The 12,427-nt window shown below is 51.1% G+C and overlaps 1 protein-coding gene across 5 annotated transcripts in view; it reads left to right on the plus strand.

The window, feature by feature from the left end:
* DISP3 (dispatched RND transporter family member 3) overlaps nt 1-12,207 on the plus strand; it is a 64,123-nt gene extending 51,916 nt beyond the window's left edge. For 3 of the 5 annotated variants that reach the window (XM_087944837.1, XM_087944838.1, XM_087944836.1), the window contains 11 exons: nt 2,952-3,077; nt 3,230-3,366; nt 4,071-4,252; nt 5,333-5,463; nt 6,031-6,206; nt 6,305-6,431; nt 7,693-7,838; nt 8,991-9,150; nt 9,628-9,741; nt 10,276-10,442; nt 11,585-11,988. In XM_087944837.1, the coding sequence (XP_087800963.1) occupies nt 2,952-3,077; nt 3,230-3,366; nt 4,071-4,252; nt 5,333-5,463; nt 6,031-6,206; nt 6,305-6,431; nt 7,693-7,838; nt 8,991-9,150; nt 9,628-9,741; nt 10,276-10,442; nt 11,585-11,947 (1,829 nt within the window). In that variant the 3' untranslated portion in view covers nt 11,948-11,988. Of the gene's footprint in view, nt 1-2,951; nt 3,078-3,229; nt 3,367-4,070; nt 4,253-5,332; nt 5,464-6,030; nt 6,207-6,304; nt 6,432-7,692; nt 7,839-8,990; nt 9,151-9,627; nt 9,742-10,275; nt 10,443-11,584 lie in introns of all 5 variants that reach the window. The other 2 variants (XM_087944839.1, XM_087944840.1) reach the window with 2 other exon arrangements.
* The last annotated feature ends 220 nt before the right edge of the window (nt 12,208-12,427 follow it).

Raw genomic sequence — 12,427 nt, forward strand, 5'->3', positions numbered from 1 at the left:
GGAGCCCAGGAGTTTACCAGGGGCAGGAAAAGGCATGGGTGTGTGTCAGTGGCTTCCACGTTGTGTTCAGGTGGATCCGTGTTTCTTCAAGATGTCTCAACTGGATCTCTGGGATCGTTGGAAGGCAGGAGGAATCCCCTCACCCAGGGCGGATCTAGGACAGAGCCCTTCCTTTCCCCTTAGAAACAGGGGTGTCCAATCTTGGCAAACTTTTAAGACTTGTGGGCATCAACTCCCAGAATTCCCCAGCTAGCATTTTGCTGGGAATTGAAGTCCACAGGTCTTAAAGTTGCCAAGGTTAAGACAGTCTTGCTTTAGAACAGGGGTGTCAGACTCATGGCCTCCGGCAAAGATAATGCAGGCTTTGCTTCCAGCAAGGTGCTGTGTGCAAACGCCCTTCTTATATCCTGTTCTCCCAGCTGCAACTCATGAAAGGGATCAGGGCCCTTTTCTCTCCCGTAAGCCACGTTGCTCCCTTCTCCATTCCTCCCTGCGTGCCCTAGGATGAAAAGGGGGTGGCCCTGGGTCTTCCTTTGAATGCCCAGCCGGACTGTGCCCTTCCTCCATTTCTTCCACAGTCACCGGAGCCACATTCCCACTCCCTCTCAGGGGTGCTTAGATATGGCCCGCGGTGCCTTGGCCAGTGAAAATGGAGCTCGGAAGGGCCCCGCATGTTGCAGGAGGCCGTCACAGCCGAAAACAGAGCTTGGGAGCCCGCTGGCAGAATCCTTGGGCCACCGTAGGCGCCCTTGACACAAGTGACATCCAGCTGGCCATGCCCACTCTGGCCACATCTCCCCTCCACACCTCCCACAAGTCAAACACAACCCTGATGTGTGGCTCTCAATGAAATCGAGTTTAACTCCCCTGCTTTAGAAGGTTCACCTATCCCGATCAGGACCCCGAACAGCTACAACTCGCTTGGTAGCTGGATTCATATAAAAAGATTCACCTTCTGAACAAGAGCTCATCTTTCCTGTGCTCACCAAGCATGGAAGAGATCTCAGGTTCGATCCCACCCCCACTAAACAGGGCTGTTTCAATTACTATTAGAAACCCAGGAGAACCAGCTGCTGATCGTGTTAAGAATTTCAGGCCAGAAGAGGCAGCGTGATTCAATAATCAGAGAGCGGGTTGTGTTCCCAAATCTAATTAGTTCTTTATCTGTATTAGAAGAACAAAAGAATCTCGTCTTACCAAGCAAGCCAGGCGGGCAGGCTGGCTGTCTTCAATTTATCCCCATAGCTCTAAATTCAGGACTTAGAAGAGAAGGGCATTCCAATTGCCAGCCTAAACTAGAATAGAATTCTTTATTGGCCAAGTGTGATTGGACACACAAGGAGTTTGTCTTCAGTGCATAAGCTCTCAATGTACATAAAAGATGTAAGTGATAAATCATGATCATGGTCATCGTAAATACATTCATCATGAATTATAAGATACAACATGAATCATAAGTTTTATTTCGTGATAGTCATAGGATACCTAACAAGCAATCAAATCACACTAGGAAACTAAACAAAGCAATATAAATCGTAAGATGCAAGCAACAAGGTTATAGTCATAAGTAGAGAAGGAGATAGGTAATAGGAAGGATGAGAAGAAGAATAGTAATACAGTCCTAGTAAATAGTTTGACAGTGTTGTGGGAGTTAAATTGTTTAGCAGAGTGATGGCATGCAAGTAAAAACTGTCCTTGTGTCTAGTTGTTCTGGTGTGCAGTGTTCTATAACATCGTTTTGAGCAGGGGTCGCCAACCTTTTGGACCTCAGGGATCACCAAACTCATAATTTTAAATCCCAGGGACACTAGTAGGTTCTGTGGGTGTGGCCTAATTTGTGGGTGTGGCTTGGTGGTCATGTGACTGGCTGGGCACGGCTTGTATGTAAATATTATACATATTTATATAAATATTGAATTTTTTATAAAAAAGAGCAACTTTTACCCAAAATCAGGCAAAGCAGGCAGGCAGATTGAGTTGCTCACAGAATCATAGATTCATTCAGAGATCTATCTATCTGCCATCGGCTAGCTCAGTCTGTCACATAAAATTTGCCAGCAAGCAAACTCACAAAATTAACTCACAACACACCATGTATGTAAATATTGAATTTTTTATATTAAAAAAAGAGCAACTTTTACCCAAAATCAGGCAAAGGAGGCAGGCAGATTGAGTTGCTCACAGAGTCATTCAGTGATCTATCTTATCTGCCATCGGCTAGCTCAGTCTCTCAAATTTGCTTACCGGGAGTCTGCATTGAATAATAGAACCTTCAGTCCTAAGGGAGGTTCGGCTGTGCTTAAAAGCAGAGCCGAAGACCTAAAGACTAGCTAGAAAGCAAGAAATCCAACCATTTCCTGCTTCCTACCTAATCTAAATCTCCCGGCACAGCAGAACAGATGATGGTCGGAAAAAGGAAAAATGGCAATTTAGCAGGCAAGTTTGCCGGGTAAGGAGTGAGTGGGCGGGGAGGGTTCCCGCGGGCCATGTGGGCAGCGCAGCCTTGTGTTTCTGTGCAGCCTGGATTGGGGGGTTCTCTGGGGGTGAGATTTCTCTGCGGCCCACCAAAATGTTCTCATGTCCCACCAGTGGGCCGCGGCCCACTGGTTGGCGACTGCTGGTTTTGAGGGTAGAAGTTGAAACAATTTACCTCCAGGATGTGAGGGGTCTGTAGATATTTTCCCAGCCCTCTTTTTTGACTAACTAAAAGCAATGTTTTTTAACTTTTCGGGGTCCATTCTCATTGGTTAGACTCATCCTTTGGGAATTTCCACCTCTCAAATCACTCGTCCTTGCTCTTTTGAGGCCCTGCACACTAAGGGGCTCTTCAGGTGGCAAATAGGGCTGTCCCTTGAATGAAGAAGTCCTCCGTGTGAAAACGCCCCCTTCCCGGTGTGCTGCCACCTTTGACGGGAGATGCTCTTTTGTCCCTGACTAACCTTGTGCGACAGGCTTGTTTCAGGAAAAACCCCGTAATCTGCAGAATAACATCCACACTTCTCTGGAGAAAAAGAAGAAGAGGTCGGGCCCGCCAGGAAGCGGCCGAGGGAGCCCCGTAGATGACAAAACTCTGCAAGGTGAGCTTCCGTTCCCTCTTCCCCCTCGGAGCTCCAAGGTTGCCTTAACTCTGGCCCTGGACCCCACACCGCCTCCTCATCTGACTCGGTTGCTGGAGGGGCCAGTGGCCGACGCGCCACAACAGGCGCTCTGATTGTCCTGTCTCCTCCAGATCCCCAGGGAACAGTCTACATCTTCAGATCCAAGGGCAACAGCTGGCCGGTGACCTACAGGTTTTCTCTCAACTCCACCGTGCCGTCCCCATGGCAGACCGTGCCCGCAAAAGGTGGAGAAGTGCCCTCCTTCCAGGTAAGCACCGACAGGTGAAGAGGTGACCCCTTTGTCAGGGAGGACCATAAATCAGCCCAGAGGGGCAACTGGGCAGCTTAGCTCCCTTCAGTAGGGCATCATGCAGCCTTTGCGTAGGTGGCATCGCCTAGAACGCCATTTTTTGGGATGCTTAGACGAGATAAGTCTCCACGGAGTCTAGATCAGCGGTCCCCATCCTTTGTGGCTTGGCAGCATGGGGGGAGGGGGTGGGTGGCAGAGGGGAACCCACCCGTATGACCAACAGGCTGGCGCGCGCACACACACACACACACACACACATACACACAAGAGTTCAACTTGTGCGAGCAGCGGGCATATTAAGCTGCCCACCCGTGCGCAGCTGCGCCAGTCTGCTGCTCATGTAGCCTGGTTGGAAATAGGCCGTGACCTGGGAGTTGGGTCACTCTAGACCCCTGGTCTAGATGACCGTTGGATTGCAGGGCTGCTCATCCTTCCATGATGGTTGTGGGCAGTGGGACTTGTCCTCTTTGAGCTGCCGGTCGAGTGGCAGATGCCAACAGCCTGTTCCTTGCTCACCCCCTGTGCCACTTGGCAGAGCTGAACAGAGAGGGGCATGCCACCCTTAAGCTTGTCTTTTGTGCCCTGCTAGCCCCCTTCGCCCCCTCCTGCCAGCCTCTAGAGACCTACAGTGAAGTGTTGTGTTTTCATTAATCCATGCTTAGGTGTATAAAGTTCCTTACGGTAACTTCACCAAGAGGCTGACCGCTTGTATGTCCACAGTAGGGCATGTCCAACCAGGGGCCAGCAAGAAGTGGATGGTGACCAGCTTATCATGCGACACGAAGAGAGGGTGGAAATCCGACTTCAGCTTCTATGTGGCCACCCAGGAGCAACAACACACACGGTAATACTGAGCAGAGGCGGCCGGGCACAGAGTTCAGGCGGCCGTCAGAAGGTTCTTGGCAATTAATCATTGGGCAGAGTAGGGAAACGAAGTTGGGGGGCTGTTCTGCATTTTAGGAGGGAAGTTTTCTTTTTTTTCCTTCTTCAAATTTTGGAGAGCACAAGATTGAGGGTAGCTCTGTGTGTGTGTGTGTGTGTGTGAGAGAGAGAGAGAGAGAGAGAGAGAGAGAGATTATAGATATAGATATAGATATAGATATAGATATAGATATAGATATAGATGTATGGCATTCAGCTTTGTTCGGGTATTTTCCCACGTCATTGTAGTTGTGCTTTTAAAGTTGTAGCAACGTTTCGGCAGAATCTCATCTGCCATCATCAGGCTTCTGTATTGTGTTCGTTGCTACAACTTTAAAAGCACAACTACAATGACGGGGAAAATACCCAACAAAGCTGAATGCCATACATGTAAGTACCTGCGAAAACTTAAGAAAATAGATATAGATATAGATATATAGATCTCCCTCCCTCTCTCTCTCTCTCTCTCTCTCTCACACACACACACACACACACACACATACACACACACACACACACAGAGCTATCCTCAGTTCTGCTCACTGCCAGGAGTTCGATCCTGACCAACTGGCTCAAGGTTGACTCAGCCTTCCGTCCTTCCGAGGTCGGTAAAATGAGGACCCAGATTGTTGGGGGGCAAGAGGCTGGCTCTGTAAACCGCTTAGAGGGGGCTGTAAAGCACTATGAAGTCTAAGTGCTATTCATTCCTTCCTTCCTTCCTTCCTTCCTTCCTTCCTTCCTTCCTTCCTTCCTTCCTTCCTTCCTTCCTTCCTTCCTTCCTTCCTTCCTTCCTTCCTCCCAGTGGTTAGAATGCAGTATTGCAGGCTAACCCTGCCGACTGCCAGGAGTTTGATCCTGACCAGCTCAAGGTTGACTCAGCCTTCCATCCACCTGGGTTTGGTAAAATGAGGTTGGGGGGCAAGAGGCTGACTCTGTCAACCGCTTAGAGAGGGCTGTGAAACTCTGTGAAGCGTAAGTGCTGTTGCTATGGCTCTATCCCCAGGAAGCTGTATTTCGCCCAGTCACACAAGCCTCCGTACCACAGCCGAGTCTGCCTGGCACCCCCGGGCTGCCTCCTCAGCTCCAGCCCAGATGGACCCAACAAAGGATACCTGTTCGTGCCAAGTGAGAGAGGTGAGCCACCCATGAAACGAGGGGAGTGTGTGTGTTCTCTTCATTCTTGCACACTTACAGCTAGTTGTGGTGCTAAGAGAGGAAGCAGAGGGAGGAGGCTCAAGGCCCTGTGAGGGGACTTCCTGCGGCCTCCTTAGTCTGACCCACATGCAGGGTTGTTGTGAGGATCAGTGTAGGGAAGAATTGCCACACATGTGATAATAAGACAGGCTGTCAGGATTCCGGCAGTTACCCCCGTTTAAATCATGAGTCTCGAGCCAAACTTCCAAAACTTGAAAAGGATTTATTGGGAGTTAAACTGTCCGGCACTGCCTGGGTATAGCCGACTCTGAGAACCTTGACCCTGGTTTCCCTGCCCCCCGGCTGTATCATAATTCATATTCTCCAATGGGACACATCCATAGCCCAGAGTCATCAATCATGTTCTCCAATTAGATATTTGCATGGCAGAAACTTCAGTCACCTAGTTACTATCTTTGAAAGTTTGGGGACCCCTGGACTAAAGTCTCAACGCCATCACCCTAACACCTACACCACTTCCTTGCTCTGTCCTCTCTCCTTCTCCAGCCTCTTCCAGATCCAGGTTCTCCATCACGTCAGGATTCAACCCTTGCCGGAACGGCAACTGCGGGAAGCCTGCCGTGCGTCCGCTGGTGGACACGGGCGCCATGGTTTTCGTGGTGTTTGGGATCCTTGGGGTCAACCGTACCCGGCACACCGACAACCACGTCATTGGAGACATGGTGCGTGTCCTTTCCTGGGGTCTGTGGAGCTGGAGGAGCCTCCCCAGGTCGGGTCTCGCTTACATGTCCTCTTCGCCGCTTGTATCTCCTTTGGAAAGGGTAGCGTCATCTATGACAGCAGCTTCGACCTGTTCAAAGAAATCGGCAACCTGTGCCGGATCTGTAAGGCCATCGCCAGCAACGCCGAGCTGGTCAAGCCAGGAGGAGCTCAGTGCCTCCCTTCAGGTATCTCCCCTTCCCCTTCTCAGGCTTCGATTGTGTGAGCCACGCTCTCTAGTGGGCCTCTCTAGTGTTGACCAGGAATCTAAGGTCTCTATCGACAGTCTTGAGGGAGCATATGGGCTGATGTCACCATTGCCTCTGATGGCCTTCAAGGTCATGGAAAGATCCTGAGGAAACACCGAATGGGCCTTCAAGGCCATGGAAGGTTCCTCAGGAAACACTGAATGGGCCTTCAAGTTCATGGAAAGTTCCTGAGGAAACACCAAATGGGCCTTCAAGGCCATGGAAAAACCGAATGGGCCTTCAAGATCATGGAAAGTTCCCGAGGAAACACCAAATGGGCCTTCAAGATCATGGAAGGTTTCTCAGGAAACACTAAATGGGCCTTCAAGATCATGGAAGGTTCCTCAGGAAACACCAAATGGGCCTTCAAGGCCATGGAAGGTTCCTCAGGAAACACCGAATGGGCCTTCAAGGCCATGGAAGGTTCCTGAGGAAACACCGAATGGGCCTTCAAGATCATGGAAAGTTCCTGAGGAAACACCAAATGGGCCTTCAAGGCCATGGAAAGTTCCTCAGGAAACACTAAATGGGCCTTCAAGTTCATGGAAAGTTCCTGAGGAAACACCGAATGGGCCTTCAAGGCCATGGAAAGTTCCTGAGGAAAAACCGAATGGGCCTTCAAGGCCATGGAAAGTTCCTCAGGAAACACCAAATGGGCCTTCAAGATCATGGAAGGTTTCTCAGGAAACACTAAATGGGCCTTCAAGATCATGGAAAGTTCCTGAGGAAACACCAAATGGGCCTTCAAGGCCATGGAAAGTTCCTCAGGAAACACTGAATGGGCCTTCAAGATCATGGAAAGTTCCTGAGGAAACACCAAATGGGCCTTGAAGGCCATGGAAAAACCGAATGGGCCTTCAAGATCATGGAAAGTTCCTGAGGAAACACCAAATGGGCCTTCAAGGCCATGGAAAGTTCCTCAGGAAACACTGAATGGGCCTTCAAGATCACGGAAAACCCGAATGGGCCTTCAAGATCATGGAAAGTTCCTGAGGAAACACCAAATGGGTCTTTCAGGTCATGGAAGGTTCCTCAGGAAACACTGAATGGGCCTTCAAGATGCCCAGCATGATAGGTGGCTGTACAAATCATACAACTAAATAAAATAAAATAAACGCATTATGAATATAGATAGTTTTGCAGACCCCCATTTGCAGAATGCACGGGGGGAAAAAAAATCCCATTTTCTTTCCCTTTCTAGGTTACAGTGTCTCCTCTGTCCTTCAGATGCTACACCCAGAGTGTAAGAACCTCCCTGAGCCCAATCTGCTTCCCGGACAACTCTCCCATGGGACGGTGGGGGTGAAGGACGGCAAGGTCCAGTGGATCTCCATGGCCTTTGAGTCGGTGAGAGACCCCTTGATTTTTCCAGTTCTGGCTTTCTGAGATCGTCGCGCCCTTTTCATCTCCAGAACTGAAAAACGGACCAAGATCCTAGTCCTTAGGAGCCAGGGCTTCTAAAGAAACCTGCAGGGGGGGAAAAAAGTAAAAGTGCTTAGTGTCCTGGATACTTTTTCCAATATAGTCACACACAGGGGTGGGATTCGACCCGTTCAGACCGGTTGGGGCGAACCGGATGTTTAATTTTGCACCTGGTTCGCCATACCGGTATTTGAACCGACCATCTGGCCCCGTTCACCCCTCCCCTCCCCTCCCCGGAGTCTCCACATGGCCCATTTTCGATGCAGGTAAGTGCAGGAGGCTCTGGGAGGGGGGAAAACGGCCCTCCTGAAAGTATGGCCACGCCCACCATGGCCACGCCCACCCAGCAACTGGGCAGTGATTTTTGAATCCCACCCCTGGTCACACATCTAACCTGAAGAGCGATTTGGGTATTCAGGGGAAAGAAAATTTGAATAAATTTCGGTGATGCTTCCCACACCCCTTTTCCTCCTGCGGGCTCAGCTGCCTCTTATCCGACCGTTGTCCAGTCTGCAGCTTCCCTTCTGCCCACCAAGGTCATTCCCACTTACAGGAAGAGTGCACTCACTTGGCCCAGGAGAGGCAGGACTGCGTCCACTTTCGGTCACTGTATTATAAAATAATGTTGAGACTTTGGCCTGAGTGCAGAGAAGAGCAACCAAGATGATTAGGGGACTGGAAGCTAAAACGTACGAAGAACGATGGCAGGAATTGGGTATGTCTAGTTTAATGAAAAGAAGGACTAGTGGGGAACATAATAGCAGCCTTCCAATATCTCAGGGGCTGCCCCAAAGAAGAGGGAGTCAAGCTATTCTCCAAAGCATTAGAAGGGCAGGACAAGAAGCAATGGGTGGAAATTAATCAGGGAGAGAAGCAAACCTGGAATTAAGGAGGAAATTCCTGACAGTGAGGACAATTAACCAGTGGAACAGCTTGCCACCAGAAGTTGTGGCTGCTCCATCACTGGGAGACTGGACAGCCTCTTGTCTGGAATGGCACAACGTTTCCTGACTGAGTCCCTGTTATTCTACCTTGTCCTTTTCCTCTAACGTCCCACTCCTTCCTTCCTTCCTTCAGACCACCTACAAGGGGAAATCGTCCTTCCAGACCTATTCCGATTATCACAAATGGGAAACCTTCCTTCAGGATTTGCTCCGGCAGTTTCCGGAAGGCTCCCCGCTACGCCGAGGTTTCCAGACCTGTGAGCATTGGAAGCAGATCTTCATGGAAATCATAGGTGAGCGGTAGGATCAGAATGAGAGAAATAAGTGTGATTTGTCGTGACTAGCAAACGCGTTGATTAAACAGACGTATTTGGGCCTCTTAACATACAGTGGCTCCATGCAGCTTTGCAAGGTGTCAGTGCTAACAGAGGAAGGGCAAACTCTTACACACAGGTGGAGCTCACCTCCATTTCCTTCTCAACATGGCTGGAGTAACCATGCCCCATTACTACTCCTCATCGTGGCTGTAGAAATCTAAGCCCAACCACCGAGTTTCGTAGTGAAGCACGGGTGTCGAGCTAGTTTAATAATAAACATATAACGACAGTAGTAGCTTACTCATCCATTTGGTGAGCCAGGTTTGCAAAATTCGTCATTCTCTTGCATTTAAAAAACAAAACAAAAACACCTTAATTTCTCTTTCTGCTCGTCGACCATCACGCACAGTGATTCTTGCTCTCTCTCTTCTCTCCTCTCCGTCTCTTTCCCAGGTGTGCAAAGTGCCCTTTTCGGCCTCGTCCTTTCCCTGGTGATCTGCATTGCCGCTGTTGCCCTCTTCACCACCCACCTTCTCCTCCTGCTTCCCGTCTTGCTCACCATTTTAGGTACAAGCAAGCTAGGAAAAAAAACTTCCCCGCCTTGACCCATCCCGGCGCTCTGTTCTTGCGTACGCAGGGAAGAGTCCTGGCTGAATTCGTATAAGGCCCCGGGAGGGGTTTCCCCCAAAAAAAAATTCACCTGAGCAAGCAGCCAACCCTACACGGCATACTACCAAGCCACGGCCTACGAAACTGGGTCAGTCAGTGTGGCCAGTGTGCACATGTGCACAGCTCAACTCGTGCAAGCCGTGGGCTGGAGCGCACAGGGCATGCTGCGCAAGGGCTTGTGTGTGGCATTCATCTTGCCCAGTTCCCCTCTCCCCTCCCCGCTGGGCCCACCAAGCTGCAAAGTTTGGGGGGACCGCTGTTTTAGTTCCCCCCCCCCTCCCGAAACGGTCCCAAAATACCTCGCTCCTTTCACTGGTAGCAAATCCATGTCAGTCTGGGAGGGATGAAACTTTCGGTTTCCGCTCCGGAACGGAGCCCTGAACCTGGGAAGAGAAGCGTGACTTTTGATGGCTGCCTGTCTCTTTTCGCCAGGCGTGGTCTGTCTGGTGGTGACTGTCATGTACTGGTTGGGCTGGGAGATTGGGGCCGTGGAAGCCGTCTCGCTCTCCATCCTGGTGGGCTCCTCGGTGGACTACTGCGTGCATCTGGTGGAGGGCTTTCTTCTGGCTGGGACGAGCCTCCCTCCTCACCTGGCAGAGGTGAGGCTTTGTCTGGGCACTTCTTTTCCACTTCCCCACTTCTGCCTCCAGGAGATAAATAGCAACAGCCCTTAGACTTGTATACCGCTTCGCAGTGCTTTATAGCCCTCTCTAAGCGGTTTACAGAATCAGCCTCTTGCCCCCCACAAAAAATCTGGGTCCTCATTTGACCCACTTCAGAAGGCTGAGTTAATCTTGAGCCAGTTGGTCAGGATTGAACTGCTGGCAATGGGCAGAGCCAGCCTGCAATACTGCATTCTACCCACTAGAAGGGGGGGGAGGAAGGAAGGGAAGGAAGGAAAGGAAGGAAGGAAGGAAGGAAGGAAGGAAGGAAGGAAGGAAGGAAGGAAGGAAGGAAGGAAGGAAGGAAGGAAGGAAGGAAAATAGCAATAGTGATAGCACTAATATACCACTTCACAGTGCTTCACAGCCCTCTCAAAGCGGTTTACTGAGTCAGCCTCTTACCTCCCAACAATCTGGGTCCTCGTTTTACCCACCTTGGAAGGATGGAAGGCTGAGTCAATCTCGAGACTGTTGAGATTCGAATTGCCAAATTGCAGGCAGCTGGCAGTCAACAGAAGTAGCCTGCAGTACCGCACTCTAACCACTGCACCACCATGATAATCACCATCATAATCACGCAGGGCAACAGCTCTGGACTAGGGGTAAGATATATGAAGTGCGCCCCGTTCTCCTCGAACTATTCCTCAAAGCCCAGCCCGACCCCGAGCAATATTTCGGAAGCTATCTTGGTGTGCGCCACCTTCTGAAATGCTTGCTGGAGCTAAAGATGGGGTCCAAAATTCGATCGGCCACTTGCTCCAGCAACCGGAGCTGAGAATCCAAGGCGGCTCCTGGTTTTTGGGTGGGACCAGGAAGGTTCAATGCATGCATTGGGTGCAGGGGTGGGGAGGTGGGTTAGAAACCTGCCAGGGGGGGTGGGGGCTAGGTGCCTGTCAAAGTGTGCATGAGAAAAGAAACAACAACCCCATACCTGTACAAACTTTCAGGTGCAACTTAGATTTCTTCGTTCTTCAAGGGTGGGGAGTGGGGGTCAACCTGAAATGGAACAAACGGTCTTAAAGGCCTGGTGATGATATGGTGGAGAGAAGCAGAGCTGACCCATCTCTTGCTGACCGCAGGATCCCAGCTCCAGCCGCCAGTGGAGGACAGTGGAGTCGGTGCGGCACGTGGGCGTGGCGGTTGTCTCCAGCGCCGTCACCACCGTCATCGCCACCGTTCCTCTCTTCTTCTGCATCATAGCGCCCTTTGCCAAGTTTGGGAAGATCGTGGCCCTCAACACGGGCCTCTCCATCCTCTACACCCTGACGGTCAGCACAGCCCTGCTGAGCATCATGGGGCCGCCTTCGTTCACCCGCAGCCGGACTTCCTTCTTCAAGGCGCTGCTGGGGGTGCTGCTGGCCGGGGCGGGAGGCCTCGGCCTTTATCTGGTGCTGCTGAGAAGCGGATTGGAGATGCCCCTCCTCAGCGGGGCCGGCTTATAGCCCCCAGAGACCCTCCTGCCCATTTTCCCCCTCTCTCTCTCTCTCAAAAAAGAGGCTTCTTGGGTGCATGATCTTTTTGGGGAGGGGATCCCGTTCCACGGGAGTTGCCGAGGACACAGCTTCTCGGCCCGTGGACCACTCACCCGTCGGCAGAATGGGACCTCCGGAGCCGTTCTCCGTCTCCCGTTGGAAGTCAAAGCTGGCGTTTGGGGTCTTTTCCCAGGCACACCATGGGGAGAAGCCAGGGCAGAGGAGAAAGACAGGGTTCCCTCTGGATCGCCCTCCATCTTTAGGACCAGCCAACCCATTTTCAGGCTTCCAGCGGCTCCCAGAAATCCTGCCTCTGGTTTTCAAAGGATCCCCATCCGCTTCCCCATCCCTTCTCCCCTTCCTCGCCTTCGGTTTCCACTTGCACTTTAATTCCTACCTCCCCTCGGCTTGCTTCCAGGTAGGGTTTTATTGGGGGGGTGGGGGGGTGGG

This window comes from Notechis scutatus, chromosome 16 (genome assembly GCF_049901735.1).
Source record: "Notechis scutatus isolate UNSWTSFEM ecotype Mainland chromosome 16, rNotScu1.2, whole genome shotgun sequence".
NCBI classification, from domain to species: Eukaryota; Metazoa; Chordata; class Lepidosauria; order Squamata; family Elapidae; genus Notechis; species Notechis scutatus.